General features: G+C 47.8%; 1 protein-coding gene across 3 annotated transcripts in view; it reads right to left on the reverse strand.

Annotated features, from left to right (window-relative positions):
- The window catches only part of Dupd1 (dual specificity phosphatase and pro isomerase domain containing 1), a 36,546-nt gene that overhangs the window by 1,077 nt on the left and 19,225 nt on the right, over nucleotides 1–16,244 (reverse strand). For all 3 annotated transcript variants that reach the window (XM_031362754.1, XM_031362756.1, XM_031362753.1), the window contains exon 3: nucleotides 9,503–9,723. In XM_031362754.1, coding sequence (XP_031218614.1) covers nucleotides 9,503–9,723 — 221 coding nt within the window. The remainder of the gene's footprint in view (nucleotides 1–9,502; nucleotides 9,724–16,244) is intronic.

Raw genomic sequence — 16,244 nt, forward strand, 5'->3', positions numbered from 1 at the left:
GGGTCTCACCCCCTGCCAGACAAGCACTGAACTACACTCACAGCCTTTCAACCCCCTTTTCTATATCTTGCTTATTCCATTAACAGTTTACACTTAAGATCTCTACACATCCATATATAAATAGTTCTCTTTTCTTTCTTTCTTTGAGCACCCTCCCACCCCATGCTGGGATTAAAACCCAAGACCTTACACATGCAAGGCAAACATATCCTCAAGCTACATCCCCAGCAAGAAATTATTTTCAAAGCATATGCCTTCCTTTCTTTTCTTTTTGATACTAGGGAATCAAATCCAGGGCCTTGTATGTGCTCAATGCCTGTTATTCCACTGAGCTAGACCTCTGGCCCTTGCAAGTATATACTTTGAAACTACTGGCTTATCTATCTATCTATCTATCTATCTATCTATCTATCTATCTATCTATCTCATCTATCTATCTGGACAGAGTTTCTCTGTGTAACCCAGGGTGTTCTCAAACTCAACATCTTCTTGCCTCAGCCCCTCAAGTGCCAGGATTAAACAATTTAAACAGAATGCAGGGTGGATCCCTGAGATGACCTGGAAAGACCATCCCATCTTTGGACTGATGGCGAAGGTAAAGACCTGTGTGCTCTTTTTCACCTATGAACATCACTGGCTTTGACACTGAATGTGCCAGAGCTCCCACAGCCCCCAAAGGTCTTCGAGAGGTCTGGACTCAGGACACACAAGAGTCTGCTGACTTGCAGATATGCGACCTAGACTCCCTGCTGCTGACAGCTGGTTGACATATGACAAAGCTAGTCAGCCGCGTAAGCCTCAGTTTCCTTGGCTGTCGAGTGGAAGGGCAGAATCAGATCAGTAGTGTAAACCCAATCTAGAAAAATGTCATAGGGTGGTGGATCAGGCTTTCAAACAGCGAAAGCCATGAGTCATGGCATGAACATCCCACCAACTAAAACTGTCTCCACACTAGCTCTGGAGGGGTTTTGGTGGTGTGGTTTGGTTTGGTTTGGTCCTGCATGTACCAGACTGGCCTTGAATCTACCGTGTACCTCAAAATATTTTCAATCTCCTGGTCCTCCCGCCTCCACCTCCAGGGTTCTGAGATTACACGTATGCATCACCATACACTGCTAATAGAACCCGTATGCAATTGACTCTTTTGACAGGGTTAGTATACATCCTGACTTAGTCCTTGTCACATATATAAAGACAATGGTCCCTTACCATGAACAATGTCCGAGGCACAAAATATACAAATAATCATTGCTATGTCTGTCACCACACACTGGGGAGGGGGCAGGAAATTTCCCTTAAGAATGTCCTCAGTCAAACAGTAAAAATGATGTACAAGCAGCCAGATCCCTCAGGTTTCCACTTGGTGGCGCTCTAGAGCCCACCCAATAAACCCACTGGCCCTGTCTCATTTCAGCTTTGACTTAAACCTTGTTATCATTGTCCCTGCTTTGCAGATGGACAGACAGGCAGGAGGTGCAATGTCTTGCCAAAGGTCACCCATAATGCTGATGCCAGAAGAAGCATCTTAGTGCAAAACCGTGTTGGAGGCCCACCACTGTGCTCAGAGGTTTGGCTCTCTGCTCTCTCTCTGTCTCTCTCTATCTCTCTCTGTCTCTGTCTGTCTCTGTCTCTCTGTCTCTCTGTCTCTCTCTGTCTCTCTCTGTCTCTCTGTCTCTGTCTTTCTCTCTCTCTCTCCCCCACCCCTGGGGAGGGGTGGCTGTTTCCCATGGCTGAGGGACTCTCTACTATGTTCAGCTTTGTGGCTGTGTGACCAAAGTGCTGCCTGTCTTTCTGCCTCTCAGCCTGATGCCCAGAGAGATAAACCAGAAGTTGCCTGTGGACAGTTTCTACATGGGCATGGCTCTCTGTCTTATTTTAGCTCTACCTTCATGGGACCGAGCCCAGGCAAGGGCAAGAAGCCAAGACAACATAAGAAATGAAGAGAATCCCTACACAGTAGGTGCATTAGTTCTCCTATACAGTAGGTGCATTAGTTCTCCTGTTCTCACTCCCAAGTGGGATGGAAAGTCCTATGCCCCATGAACAGCTGCAAGGGCCACTGATAGGTTTGGGGGGGGGGGGCTGGCACAGAGGTGCCCTCCAACTCCTCACAATTAGTGCCTTTCTCTGTCTACCCCAGCCAGCCAGGAGGGCAGGAAGCAACCCTTGTGTCATTAAGGGGGCACTGGTCCACATTTTCATCCAGCATGACCATCCAAGCAGATGAACATCGACCTCCGGTGTTCTAATCCCAATAGAGTGCTCCAGATAGAAGCTGCCTGGCCTCTGGCCAGCTCTGCTGGTAACGGATGTGTTTCTTCCTCTTCAGTCATAACTGAACACTTGTAACAGATGAAAGCTGTAACCCATTAAGCTTTTGGGGAGCCTGAAGCCTGTGGAGAGAAGGTAGAGAGGAAGAAGACAAGGAAGGGAGCCGGAGAGGAAGGAGGGGGTCGGGAAGGAGAGAAGGCGGCTCCCAGCTCTGCCGGAGCTCTTGGAGCCGAACGTGGTTCTCATTAATTCTGTCAGCCTGGAGAAAGAGGCCCACTTCCCCAGAGCAAGAGCGGGTTGTTCTCTGAAGGTCTCAGGTGCCCCTGGGCCCCACCAATTTCCTGTCACCAGAACCTTAGGGTCCTGTTCCCTCTTGGCTCTGGGGCTCTTCCAAGTCCCACTGTTGAGGCGTAGTGCTAGTGGTAGAAAGCAGGGGCATTGAGGGAGAGGTCTGTTCCCAGTCCTTGCCTCTGCAGGGTCCTGAGGTAAGAGAGAGCTGTGGGACTGTTTCCTGGTTCAATTCACAGCTGACTCCTGGGCAGCCTCAATTCCCCTGGGGCACTCTTCTGGGGACTTTATGGGTTGTTTGCTTATGTGCTTTGGAGGTAGGGTCCTGCAGCACCTCTGAGGCCTGGCCTCGAACTCTCAATCTTCCTGCTTCTGCCTCCTAGATGGCTAGGATGACCAGTGTGATCACTAGGGTGTGCACCAGGATGCCTAGTGGCCGTCACTTATTCACATATTAGTCAATTCTCACAACTACCCAGTTGGCTCCAATTAAGCCGTCATCGCCATTCTGCAGAGGAGGTTGCAGAGAAGTGGCTTGTCCCAGTCACATGGTGAGTGAATGGCAGACCTCGCTCCAAGCTCAGGTAGTATGACACCGAAGCCAGGAACTGCTCTGTACCTGCTGTCAGTGTGTGAGTCAGAGAAAGAGTTTACAAATAATATGTACCTCTGCTACACGCAATTTGTGCTATTATTTTCTAGTCTTTCTAATCTATTCAATTAAAAAAGCAGAAAAGGAACAGTGGGCACATCCCACCATTTTGATTTTATGACCCACTGATAGGTTGCAATCTATGTCTGAAAAATGTCTGGCTTCAGTATTTTTTTTACCAGAAGGAGAGATGCCATAATTGTATGAAAAAAAAAAGTCAAAATTCAAGATTTCTACTGTATCTACCTGGGCATGGTAGCTCTTATCTATAAGGCCAAGGCATCAGGGTTACCATGAATTCGAGGCTTGAGGCTGGCTTGGTTTACAGAGTAAAACCTTATCTCAAAATAAACCTTCAAAAACTCTACCTCATCCAACTATTTGTTTTCAGTGGTGACCAAAAGCTGAGCTTCTGTCACTCAAATCAGATATGTCAGGAGCCTGTAGGATGGTTCCCTAGGTGACACTGCTTACTGGGCAAGCTGAAGACCTGAGTTCCATCCCCAGAACCCACTTGGAAGGAGAGAATCAACTCCTGCCAGTTGTCCTCTGACTTCTACAGGTGTGCACTTCTATGCTTGCATCACACAGAAACATCCTCTTCTTCCTCTTCCTCCTGCTCCTCTTCTTCCTCCTCTTCTTCATCATCATCATCATCAGAAAGACATACCTGCCAAGCCTGTGACCCACAGACCTACCTGCTGTCCAGGCCTAACGTGTGCCTTCCTCAGTGCCACCTTCCTTCCCTGGTTTTAAGGACCGCCCTTGCCTGCTGCCCACTCACTGCCTTGGAAGCTGCTTTTCTCAGCGATGTGTACAGGGAGGGAGAGTTCCTGCTCCGTCCTAGACAGATGTGGGGATGTAGCAGTCCTCAGAGAATGAGGACAACAGAAAGGAAGGGGGGCCTTAAAACAAACACTTGGGGACAACCTGGCCTGGCTGAAGCTGAGATGCCCCAGAGAACCAAATTCCTGCCAGAAAGATCATTTCATCTATATAATCATACCCAGTTGGTCTGGTGTGTGTGTGTGTCCATGTCTGTGTGTGTGTATGTGTGTGTCTGGGTGTGTTTCTGTGTGTGTGTATATGTATGAGTGTGTGTCTGTGTGTGCATGTATGTATGTGTGTGTATGAGAGTGTGCCTGTGTGTGTCTCTCTCTGTTTGTGTGTGTGTGTGTGTGTCTGTGTGTATGTATGTATGTATGTGTGTCTGTGTCTGTGTGTGTCTGTGTGTGTATGGGTGTGTTTCTGTGTGTGTGTATGTATGAGTGTGTGCCTGTGTGTGTCTCTCTCTGTGTATATGTGTGTGTCTCTGTCTGTGTGTGTGTATGTCTCTGTGTGTGTCCATGTCTGTGTGTATCTGTGTATGTCTGTGTGTGTTTCTGTGTGTGTGTGTATGTATGTGTGTCTGTGTGTGCATGTATGTGTGTGTATGAGTGTGTGCCTGTGTATGTCTCTCTCTGTGTGTATGTGTGTCTGTGTGTGTGTATATGAGTGTGTGTCTGTGTGTGTCTGTGTATGCATGTATGTGTATGTATGAGTGTGTAACTGTGTGTGTCTCTCTCTGTGTGTATGTGTGTGTGTGTGTGTGTCTGTGCGTGTATGTGTGTGTGTGTGTCTGTGCGTGTGTGTAGGCCAGAGGTTAACCTCAGATGTCGTTCCTCGGGCACTGTTTACCTTGTTTTTTATAACAAGGTCTCTCACTGGCTTGGACCCTGCTAGGAGGCTAGGCTGGCTACAAACCCCAGTGGTTAGCCTGTCTCCACACCCCCAGCCCTGATATCACAGGCCACATTCATTCCCTCATCTGGTTTTTGTTTGTTTGTTCACGTGGGGTCTCACATGATCTGAGAGCCTCATGCGTTGACTGCAAGCACTATTCCAACTGAGTTATCTTCACAGTCTAGTTTTATTTTCTAAAACTATTCATTTATTTATCCTGAGATCGGGTCTCACTATGGAGCTGTGGCTGGCCTGGACCTTGCTGTGCAGACCAGGCTGGCCCCAAACTCACAGAGATCCATCTGCCTCTGCTTCTTCCTTCTTTATTCCTGAGAGTGCTGGGGATCCAAACCAAGGCTAAGGAAATGCCATACCATTGAGCAACAATCTGCGGGCTCTGCAATAGATTTTATGATGGCTTCAAAAGTAGTCTGGGTCTTGTTTAAGATAAAGAATGGATTTGAGTGGTGGTGGCACATGCCTTTAATCCCAGTACTTGGGAAGCAGAGACAGACAGATCTCTGAGTTCGAGACCAGCCTGCTCTATAGACCCAATTCCCAATTCCAGGATAGCCAGGGCTGTGTCACAGAGAAATCCTGTCTCCAAAAAAACAAAGAGAGAGAAAGAAAGAAAAAAAAACAGAGAGAAAAAAAGGACAAAGAATGACTGACAGGCAAGCTGTGATACTGAAACCTGATCTTCGGAGCCCGTGATGTCTGGCGTTTCCTAGGAGATTTCATTAAACTAGATGTTCCCGAGCTCCCTGTGAGCCTCCATGCTCTGCTCTGGGGCAGCATTTTGTCAGTTCTTTCCTCAGTGAAGAAGGATGGGTTCACTCGTGTCAGATCCTATAGCCAGCTGGCTTTGTCTCCTCTTCCATGATATTCGGTGACCTCTTAAATAGCACAGTCACCAAAGAGACACTCACATTAAGGACGAAAGACTCCCCTGTGAGGCCAAGGGGAGGGAGGGGCTCTTCCCTGGCTTGGGAGTGTTGCCCCTGGTTCCTTCTGTGATCGGGGCTTTGCAGGGCCTGTCTTCTTAGCTACCAGGCAGGATAACAAACTGAGTTATGGACCCAATCTTTCTGTCATGATGGAGGCTTCCCAGTTCTTTGGAAAGGTCAAATTGGCACAGAGTGGGGCATAGAAGTGGATCCCAGAGGCTGATGATAGGCTGCGTTTTTTTTCCACAGCACTACAGCAGGTGATTTTCAACAGGAAACTTGGTGAGTGGTATAAACCTGTAATCCCAACATCCAGCTGAGGCAGGAGGATCCTAAATTCTAGGATAGCCGGGGCTACTTAACAAGACACTGCTTCAAACAAATACAATAACAAAGGAAATAGAAAAAGGAAAACCACACGGGAGATGAAGGGCTCCCGAGTTCAATTCCTAGTGTTACCAAAAATAAAAAAATAAAATAAAAATCAAATTCAAAAAGAGCCAGCAGTGAGGGGCAGGGGACAGGTGGTTATTTTAGGTTAGGACTTGCCAACAAACGGCAAGAAAAAAGGCAAGAGGGAAGAAAGAGAAAGGCCTGCCTTCGGGCCAGACAGTCTATCAACACCTCTTATGTCAGGAGTATAATAGGAAACTTGCTACCAGGTCTGGCTCAGAAATTCCACAGCAGTGACCCTTGGTTCCCCAGTGAATGACTAGACAAGTATCAGGCCACCCCCTGCATGTGTCGGGCAGGCCAAACACCTGTCACCCACTTCTCCTGGAGCCTGTGGCAATGCTGGCGCTGAGCTAACTAGCGTTCTCTTTTGTTCCTCAGCTCACTCAGGGCACAGATGACAAGCAGATGACCCTTGCTACTCTTGTTTGCCCTCTGACAGCACTTAAAAACGTGAGCAGTGTCACAGTACAATCCAGAATGGAGGTTTTCCCTGAAAAGTCAGACATTCTGCCACCCTGGCATCCATTCGCACCAGAAACGCTGCTGGTGGGAAAGAACAAGCAGTGGCCGCCTCCAAAGGAGCCACGGGGCTGTCTTCACCCCAGACCTCCATCTTGCTGCCTCTCAAACAGCCCGCACCATTCTTTTGTAGCCTGGGTTCTGAAGGACTGGCATTTCAGGCCCTGGCTTGGGGAAGTCTTTAGACTTGCCAAATTCAAAGGTCACTCAGAATGGAGCCCAATCCCCCCTCTCCCTCCCCATCAGCCAGTGTGGTTATCATTTTCCTAATCCCAGCCGGCTTTTTATCGGCACACTTGACCCATCTGTTCTGTTTCCTGCGCGCTCACTGACTTCATTATGTGCTCTTCCCTCTTGACCCATCCTTTCACGCACCCGGTCACGCACCGGCCTGGTACTTTCTTGTTGATGTCATGATCCTGCCCAGCAGGCCTTGAACACCTGACTCTGGAGCCCGAGTCTTTGCCGATTTGGCAGTGAGGCAGCTTCTTAGTGTGCCAGGGTCCTAAGACAAGCTTTCATGTGAGTATATCGTACAAGTTCAAAGTCGGAATGTCTTTTTTTTTTCTCCCTCTCTTTTTTCTTCTAGGATTGGAAACTTTACGATGATGAGGTGCACATGCTGGCATAGTTACACGCTCCGCAGTGCACAGCCTCTCTCTATCAAGTGCATCCGTGGGCCTCCTGCACTCCAGGTCTCATGCCAAGGGCTTTATGTATTCTACTGCTGCTCCTCATTATAGCTGCTCAAGGTAAATATTTTCATCACTGGAGGAATCACATCATTACTGAGTTTTGTGATGAGACGCTAAACCCAGCCTTGTCTTCCTCAAGGCCTGCCAGGACCCTTCCATTAAGAGGGAGTTCTAAGACATAAAAATGGCAACCAAGCACATGAAACAGATACTGAAGGACTGGATTGGTGCATGTCACCCCCCCCCCCCAACACACACACACACAATATGTTTTCAGTTAACTTCAAAAACAATGAGGTGAATTTTATCTCATGGAGATGAATCAGAGTCTGGTTGCATTTTTTTTTTTTTGATCCTGTATGGAAACTCAGAATGTACAGGATCCAGAAGGTGGTCCATCAATCTTCATTAAAGGACAGGTCAAAAATGATCCATCCTCTATCAAGCATGTCAGCTCTGTGGGTGGTTTCCACTGGCATAGCGTCCTTTGAGCCAGAACGATGGCAAAGTTTGTAGGTGGCTATGGCTGGTGGAAGAGCCAAAAGCCACCCCAGCCATCAAAGTCTACGCCTGGCAGACTTGGCGTAGGCCTAGCCCTAGGTTACAAGTTCCTGAAGCAGGTCAGTCGGTCAGTGAGCCTTGTAATCTCAACCTCTTGTAGCAAGAAAGGCTTCTGGTAACTGGATCCCCTGAGTTAAGCGGTGATTCCGAAAAGGGGCATGACAAGAGGCTGAAGTCAGAGCACAGATTGGGGAGGCGATGCCCCTTTGGCCTCCGTGGAATGTGCTGAAGTGCGCCCAGCAGCAGTGACTTCAGTCTTACCATGGGGCATACCAAGGCTGTGCCCTTCTCTCCAAAATACCAAGGCTGTGCCCTTCTCTCCAAAATAGCCTTGTAGCTTTCTCCGCATGAGAGCAGTCAAAACTGCACTTAGTGGGCAAGGACTAGGACTTTGACTTAACAGCTGGATCAGTGGCATGGGGATACTGGGACTCTGTGTGGGCAAAGCCCACATTCTCTAGGATAGTTTATATTGGGCCCTTGACTTTTAAAAGGTATCTTAGAGAGTCGTCTGCGGGTGTGCTTGGTTAGCAGAAATATTTTAAGTCTGTACATGGATTCCCAAGCAAGCCAGTTTAATTTTTTTTTTAAGATTTATTTATTTATTATATGTAAGTACACTGTAGCTGTCTTCAGACACACCAGAAGAGGGCACCAGATCTCATTACAGATGGTTGTGAGCCACCATGTGGTTGGTGGAATTTGAACTCAGGACCTTCAGAAGAGCAGTCAGTGCTCTTAACCACTGAGCCATCTCTCCAACCCTGTTTTGGTTTTTCAAGATATGGTTTCTCTCCATATCCTTGATTGTTCTGGAACTCACTCTGTAGATCAGGCTGACCTCGAACTCACAGAGATCTGCCTGCCTCTGCTTCCCGAGTATTAGGATTAAGGGCATGCACTACCCTCCCCATGCTCCAGCCCAACTCACCCTGGCTTTTTTAAGGGTGCTTGTTCCTCAGGAGATGGAGACTCGGGCCACAAGCCCTGACCTCTAAGCCTCCCCCTTTCCTATTCCAACACTGGATATCAAGCCCGAACCTCACTAGCAACACATATGGCGAGGCAGTTAGCTCAGCCAATCCCTGCCAACAATCCTCAGCCCCAGGACACCAGGTTTTAGAATCACTTTCTTGTAGATCCTACTTCTGAACCGTTGGTGCAGGACCAGGTTGGAAGACCCTGGGGCAGGGGTATGAGGGCAGGACCTCTTCCCAGAGGGGAAGAGGAAAGCATGCCTTGGAGCTTGAGGTAGCAGGGGGAAGGCGTGTGAGGGAGGGGTGGTGCCTCGACCTGGGGGGCGTGCTCTATGTCTGGGGGCGGGACCTGATGGGCGGGGTTTCAGCCTGGGGGCGGGGCCTTGGCAGGCAGGGTACGAGAGGGTCTCTTACTGTGGTCATCTCGGAGCGCAGAGTCGATGAAGGCCGCAGCCGAGTAGAAAAAGATGCTGAGATCGAAAGTGGGTACGTCGTCGGCCTCGACGCCGTGGTACTCGATGGCCATGTCGCGATAGTAGTCCGGCCCGGTGTCCACATTCCAGCGGCCGTGCGCGGCGTTCAGCACGTGCGTGAAACCCGCCTTCTGCAGCCCATAGCGGTCCAGCGCCGTGGCCCTGGGCGCAGGGAGAAGGGTCGGTCGGTGGATGCCGCGCTTTGGGTGGTGCACGGCTTTCTACGCTGGACCCTGTAATCGCCGGGCGAGTACAAGCAAAGACCCAAAGCAGAGCTCTTCCGGAGCCCCAGGTCGCTGGGCACCGTTTGGTTGTCTGACTATGAGAAAGCTACCCTCCGCCCCGCCCCGGGTAGGCGCAGCCCGGGCATTTGCCCTTTCCCCTTGGATCATTCACCTAATGCCTCAGGTTCTGGAGGTGGACCTGCCAGATCTTCCCAGAGGCAACTGAAACAATCTGTTCTTCTGAGCCTGCTTCACAGAGCCCCCGGGGGAGGGGGGAAACCTTTAAAAGAGGCCTCTCTGTTCTGAAGCTTCCAAACATTAATGAGTTTGGAGGTCATAGCTGGGAAAAATGGCTTCAAACCGGTGAATCGGAGGATTTCACTGGAAATGGATAGAATTCTTGAATTGATGCTTGACAGGGTTGGAGGACACATTATGAATGGAGACTGATTGCTTTGTTGAACTCTTTGCCGAGGTGGGCTTTCGTTGCTCTAAGGAGCTACTTCTAACCCAGGTGAGAATCTTAGTTTTCAGCAGAATTTCTAGGAACAAAAATAAGGTTGCTGGGGCTGGAGAGATGGCTCAGAGGTTAAGAGCTCTTACGGCTCTTCCAGAGGTCCTGAGTTCAATTCCCAGCAACCACATGGTAGCAGACCATTGGCTAGAGTAACAAATGAACAAATAGGAGCTGTGGAGAAACTAAGGCCACATGGCACAACATAGCAAAGCCATGGGACTGTTTGGAAGGTCGTGTAGCAGAGGCCTCTTTGAGGAGGTGTCGTTAGAGTAAGTCGGGAAGCAAACTGGGGCAAAAGTGTTTCATTCAAGCTGAAGGAAGGGCAAGTGGTAAGAATGGGAGGGTACCAACGCAGCTGAACGGGTGAGGGGGCAGGGTGGGGTCATGGCTAAGCCACCAAGAGGAGGAGTCCGGATACTCTTCTAAGCCAGAGATAGTTTAAGAGCATTTCATTTGTTTAAAAGATCAATCTGGTTGCCAGTGGAGATGGGTATAAGGGGGATAAGAGGCAGAAGCAAGAAAAGTCTGTTGGTGGCAAGAGAGGGAGGTGTGGTCTGGAATGCCTCAGCAGACTGACTGGGAATGGGGAGAGGAGGAGGGGACCAGACTGTGTGATGGGGAGGAGAGAGGAGGATAGAAGGAGTGGAGAGGAGGAAAGGAGAGGGAGATTTGAAGGGAATATAGTTTTTGGTCTTAGAAGAACTTGGATATCAGGATCAGTATTTGGAGTCAGTGTTTTAAGAGCGTGTAGGGTTTGGCTTGAAGACACCATATTTGGGCTGGAGAGATGGCTTAGCGGTTCAGAGCACTGACTGCTCTTCCAGAGGTCCTGAGTTCAATTCCCAGCAACCACATGGTGGCTCACAACCATCTGTAATGGGATCCCACGCCCTCTTCTGGTGTGTCTGACAGCTACAGTGTACTCATATAAATAAAATAAATCTTTAAAAAGAGAAAAGAAAAGAAGTCCTTCAATAGCACAAAGACCAGCCTACTGCTCAAGGAAGGGTGACAGGGTGTCAGACCTTAACACGAGAGCGCCAAAGGAGCTTTATGCTCCCTTAGAAGATCCATGCTATTCTAAGTTGATCTGTGGTTGTGATAAATACAATTATCAAAAGCAACTTGGTGAGGAAAGTGTTGAATTGAGTTCACAGGTTAGAATCCACCACCAAGGGAAGCCAGAGCAAGAGCTTAAGACAGGAATCTGAGGCAGAGGTCATGGAGGAATCCCAGGCTCACAAGTCTAAGATACCTTTCTTGTATCTTGTAGGGATGGTACCACCCACAGTGGTCCTCCCAGCCCCATCAGTTAGCCATCAGGAAAATGCTACCACAGACATTCCCACAGGCCAGGCTAATAGAGGTGAAGCCTCAGTTGAGAGTCCTTTTTACCTAGGGGTATCAAGTTCACAATCAAGATTAGCCATTACACATAGTAAGGCCACTGGTAAAACGATGTAGGCAGACGTAACCATATTGGACAGGAGTAGGGACCAGCAGCCTGGGCCAGGAGGAGCGTCACATCAGTAACACACGCCAAGGCCTCTGCCAACAAGCCTCCATCCTGCCTTAGTGTCCTTATTGCCTGGAGAGGAATAGCAAGGAGTCAAGAGCTTGAAAAGAGTTAAGCACAGGCACTGGACCTATAGAAAGATTTTTCAGAGCCTATAGGAGCTGTCGGTGTGTACAACCAGAGGTGGTAGGTCATGCCTTTAATCCAAGCACTTAGGAGACTGAGACAGGGGGAGTTACACGTTCCAGGCCAGCCTGGACCAGAGTGAGGCCCTGTCTGAAACAAACCAAAAAAAAAAAAAAAAAATGAGGCCCAGTTTGATGGCACACATCTTTAATGACAGTGCTTAGGAGGCTGAGGCGGGGAGATCTTTGTGATTTTGAGACCAGCCAGCCTGGTCTAAAATAGTGAGTTCCAGATCAGCTAGGGCTGGCTGCATAGTGGGATGCTGTCCTCCAAAATAGAAGGCCGCATGGGAAGTCGAGGTCCCATACTCCCCCTCCCCAAGCTGGCCCTTGGTGCTGGCCGTAGAGCACCATCAGCTTCCATTATTTTCCTTCGAAAGGCCTGTTCTTTCATCTCTCTTCTTGTCCCCAAATGTATACACAACAAAGGTTACGCTTTGTGGACACAGATCTGCACTCAATTAGAGCCTCCAATAACTCGGCCTGTCTTGCTGAGTAGCAATCAGCTTCACTTTGAGGTTGAGCTCGGTGGAAAAATTAAAATTAACTGCCCTTGACAGGAAGCTCTAGCCCACTAGAACTGCTCCCTCTGTGGTCGGCAACAGTCTCCACGGAATCCCATGGCGGGCTGAATGAATCGCAGTCTGCACTTTGAGGCTTCTCGGGGTCAAGGATCAAGGGTAGACAGCACACTAGCACATGCTGGACCACACCACTCACCCCGCCCAGCTGCCTTTGAGTCTAGGAAGAAAGGGCCCGTTGGAGCTTTAGAGCTGAGAGTGTGTCTAAGATCCACTAGTTCTCAGGGCTCTATGCCCCAGAGCTGAGTGAGTGGGGGTGAGGTGGTGTGTGTGTGTGTGTGTGTGTGTGGTGTCCTCATACAACTCGATGGGGGATTTCCCTCATCTGGGAGTCAGGTTGAGACTTTGAGAGAGCAGAAGAATGGGAAATTTACAAATAAGAACTAGTGTTTCCTAGACCTTAGACACCCTGTGTCCAGGCCCCAGTTGGGCGGGATGCCCAGCTTAGCGGTTACTGAAATTGGAGTGTGGGTGGAGGGTTATGTCTGGCACTGTATTGTGTTTTGTTGTTTTTAATTTGAGGGCCAGATACATAATTGGTTCAGATAAGTTATATGGGAAAGGAACGGAGAAACCCAGGGATGTTTTGAAGTGATGGGAACAGAGGAAAGACCAAGTATTTCTCTTCTAGGCCTCCTCTGATCATGGGGAAAGACTTCAGGGAACCAACAACAAGCAGGTTGAGGAATTTACTATGCCTAGAGACTGGATGAGGAGGGACTGAGGAAGGGTCTTAGTCAGTAAAGGGCTTGCCTGGAAAACAGGAGGACTGAATCCAGTTGACAGACAGTGCCCATGGTAAAGCTCAGCTCGGTGGTGTGCAGACCCAGCATTGAGAAGGTGAAAGCAGGAGGAGGACCACTGGGTCCTGCTGACCAGCTAGTCCAGCGGAGCTGATGAGCTTCAGGGGTATGGAGAGACCCTGTCTCAGAAACCAAAGTGGACAAGATAGAGCAGGACGTGTGCTGTCTGTGGCCTCCACACGTGCACACATACATATGGCATACAGGCACACAGGCATGAACATGTTCACACACAAAATAACTTAGATGATAAAGCTGCTTTACTGTCTGAGTAGTTTCTGAAAATCCTAGTTCTAAGCAATGTGTTGTCTTTTTTTTTAGATCACATGTCATCTGTTTCCAGAAATAGCATGCCCAGCAAGGATGTGGAAAATGAAACCCACACAAAAATTCACTAGTCTTTCTACCCCACTAAAGATAAAGATTATATTATTAGTCCTTTAATATAGGATCTTCCAGTTGCTTTTTTATGCATAGGGGTATTTTTTATAGAGACATGTTTTTGATGTAATACCATAGAGGCATACTTCTTATTTTTATTTTCAATATTAGAGATGAAACCTAAGGTCTCATTCATGCTACATGTGTGCTCCACCTCTGAAGAATCTCCTTGACCCTCCTTTTAGTTTTTATTTTGAGACAGCATCTTATAAACTCTGTGGCTCAGGAAGTTCTTGAACTTGTGATCCTCCTGCCTCAGCCTCCTGAGGTCCTGGGATTACAGACCTGCATCATCAGGGATGATCTATGTCTTGTTTTATTGTGCTTGTCTTATTGTCCTTCAAAGATTATATATATGTGTTCCTGTTTGTGTGTATGCATGTGTCTATGTGTATGTGTGTGAGCCTGTGCATATGTATGTATGTTTGAACATTCATTGTGTATGTATGTATCTATGTATGTACATATGCATGTATGTATGCTTGTGCCTGTGTGTATGCATATATACTTGTGCATGTGTATGCATGTATGTGTACTTGTGCATGTGGGTATATATGCATATATACGTGTACTTGTACATTTGTGCATGTGTGCATGTATGTGTGTGTGTGTGTGTGTGTACTGAACCCAAGGCCCCCAGCAAGAAGCCAGGCATGCATCCTATCCACCACTGAGCTATTCTCTGATGCTACATTTTATTATCTTATCTTATTTTTTTTTTTATTTTAGAGTTTGAGACACATGGCCACCCCACAGTAAGCTAAATTCATCACCACCATTTTCCCAACAGCTCAGATGGCAGGTAGCATTTTTAAGCAAAAATTAACTGAAAGATATACATTGTCCTATAGAATGCCAATGCTTAATAGACTAGCAGGTATGCCCAACCTATAGCTGCATATGACCAAGGACAACTATGAATATCCAACACAAAATTATAGATTTACTTAAAACATGTTTATAACTGGATTGCACATTTCTCAAGATGACACTGTTGAATGTCAAAAGGCTGAACAGTGGGGCTGGAGGGATGGCTCAGTGGTTAAGAGCATTCGCGGCTCCTCTAGAGGACCTGGATTTGGTTCCCAGCATTCATCCATCAGCTCACACCTGTCGGTAACTTCAGTTCCAGATGATCTGACTCCCTCTTCTGGTGTATGAGGGCACTACACACATGTAGCACACAGATATACATGTAGGCAAAACACCATACACAATAAATAAAAATAAAATTGAAATGTTATCAAAAGTGGGGGACACTGAGCACAGCGGATATGGCAGAGTGTAAATAGATGTGCTGGAGACCAAAAAATTCAAATAAATAGCTTTATTTTGATATTTATTGTGGTAGTTGGACAAGACGTGTCTCCAACAGACATCTGTACACACCATTCCAACACCTTGACATGGCAGAGTGCTGTGGCCATCAGATGAAGTCACCTCATGGCTGTGTACTGTGAGCAGCTGATGTCACCTCACGGCCTTCAGCAGGTACACACAGCCACTGCCACCTCAGCCTGGACTTATGGCACATCTGGTTATATCACTGTGAGACAAGTTTTCTCCCTGTAAACCAGGCTGGCCTCAGAACTCAGAGATCCACTTGCCTTTGTCTCCCAAAGGCATGTGCCACCACTGCTTGGTACAAGAGCCTTTTAAAGCAGAATTATCGGGCCCAGGGGAATGGGCAATTTAAAATCTACCTGAGAGTTGATGAGATGGCTCAGTGGGTAAAGGCACATGCTGTAGACTTGGATGGCTGACTCGGATCCCTGGAACCCACATAAAGGTGAAAGGAGAGAGCTGAGTCTACAGAACTGTTCTCTGTACATTGGGCTGTCCATGTACCCACCCCTCCACAGCATACACATGAATCATAATTAGGTGAGCTATATCTGATACTCATTCCTAAGTGGGAAGTGGCCCTTAAGAAAACTTGTCTCAGAGTTACATTCCAATTAAGAGAAAAATGTTTTAAACTTTCTGTGTATTGTGTATAGGTGTTCTGCATGTGTGTATGTCAGTGTACCAAATAAATGGATGTTAAAGACAGTTATGAGATACTGGGTGGGTGCTGAGACTCAAACTCAGGTCCTCTGTAAGAGCAATAAGTGCTCTGAGCCACCGAGCCACCTCGTCTGTCCCCTATGATACAATTTTTATTTATTTATTTTTTTAAATAATTTATTTCCGTCTTATGCACGTTGGTGTTTTGCCTGCATGCACGTCTGCAAGAAGGTGTCAGATCTTGGGAGTTGCAGACAGTTGTGAGCTGCCGTGTGGTTGCTGGGTTTTGGACCCAGGTCCTCTGGAAGAGCAGTCAGTGCCCTTAACTGCTGAGCCATCTCTTCAGCCCGTCCAATTTTTATTATTTGTGAATCTCATAGGCAAAGAAAGGGTGTTTCATTTTTGTTAA

The sequence above is a fragment of the Mastomys coucha genome, unplaced genomic scaffold (genome assembly GCF_008632895.1).
Source record: "Mastomys coucha isolate ucsf_1 unplaced genomic scaffold, UCSF_Mcou_1 pScaffold9, whole genome shotgun sequence".
Lineage (NCBI taxonomy): Eukaryota > Metazoa > Chordata > Mammalia > Rodentia > Muridae > Mastomys > Mastomys coucha.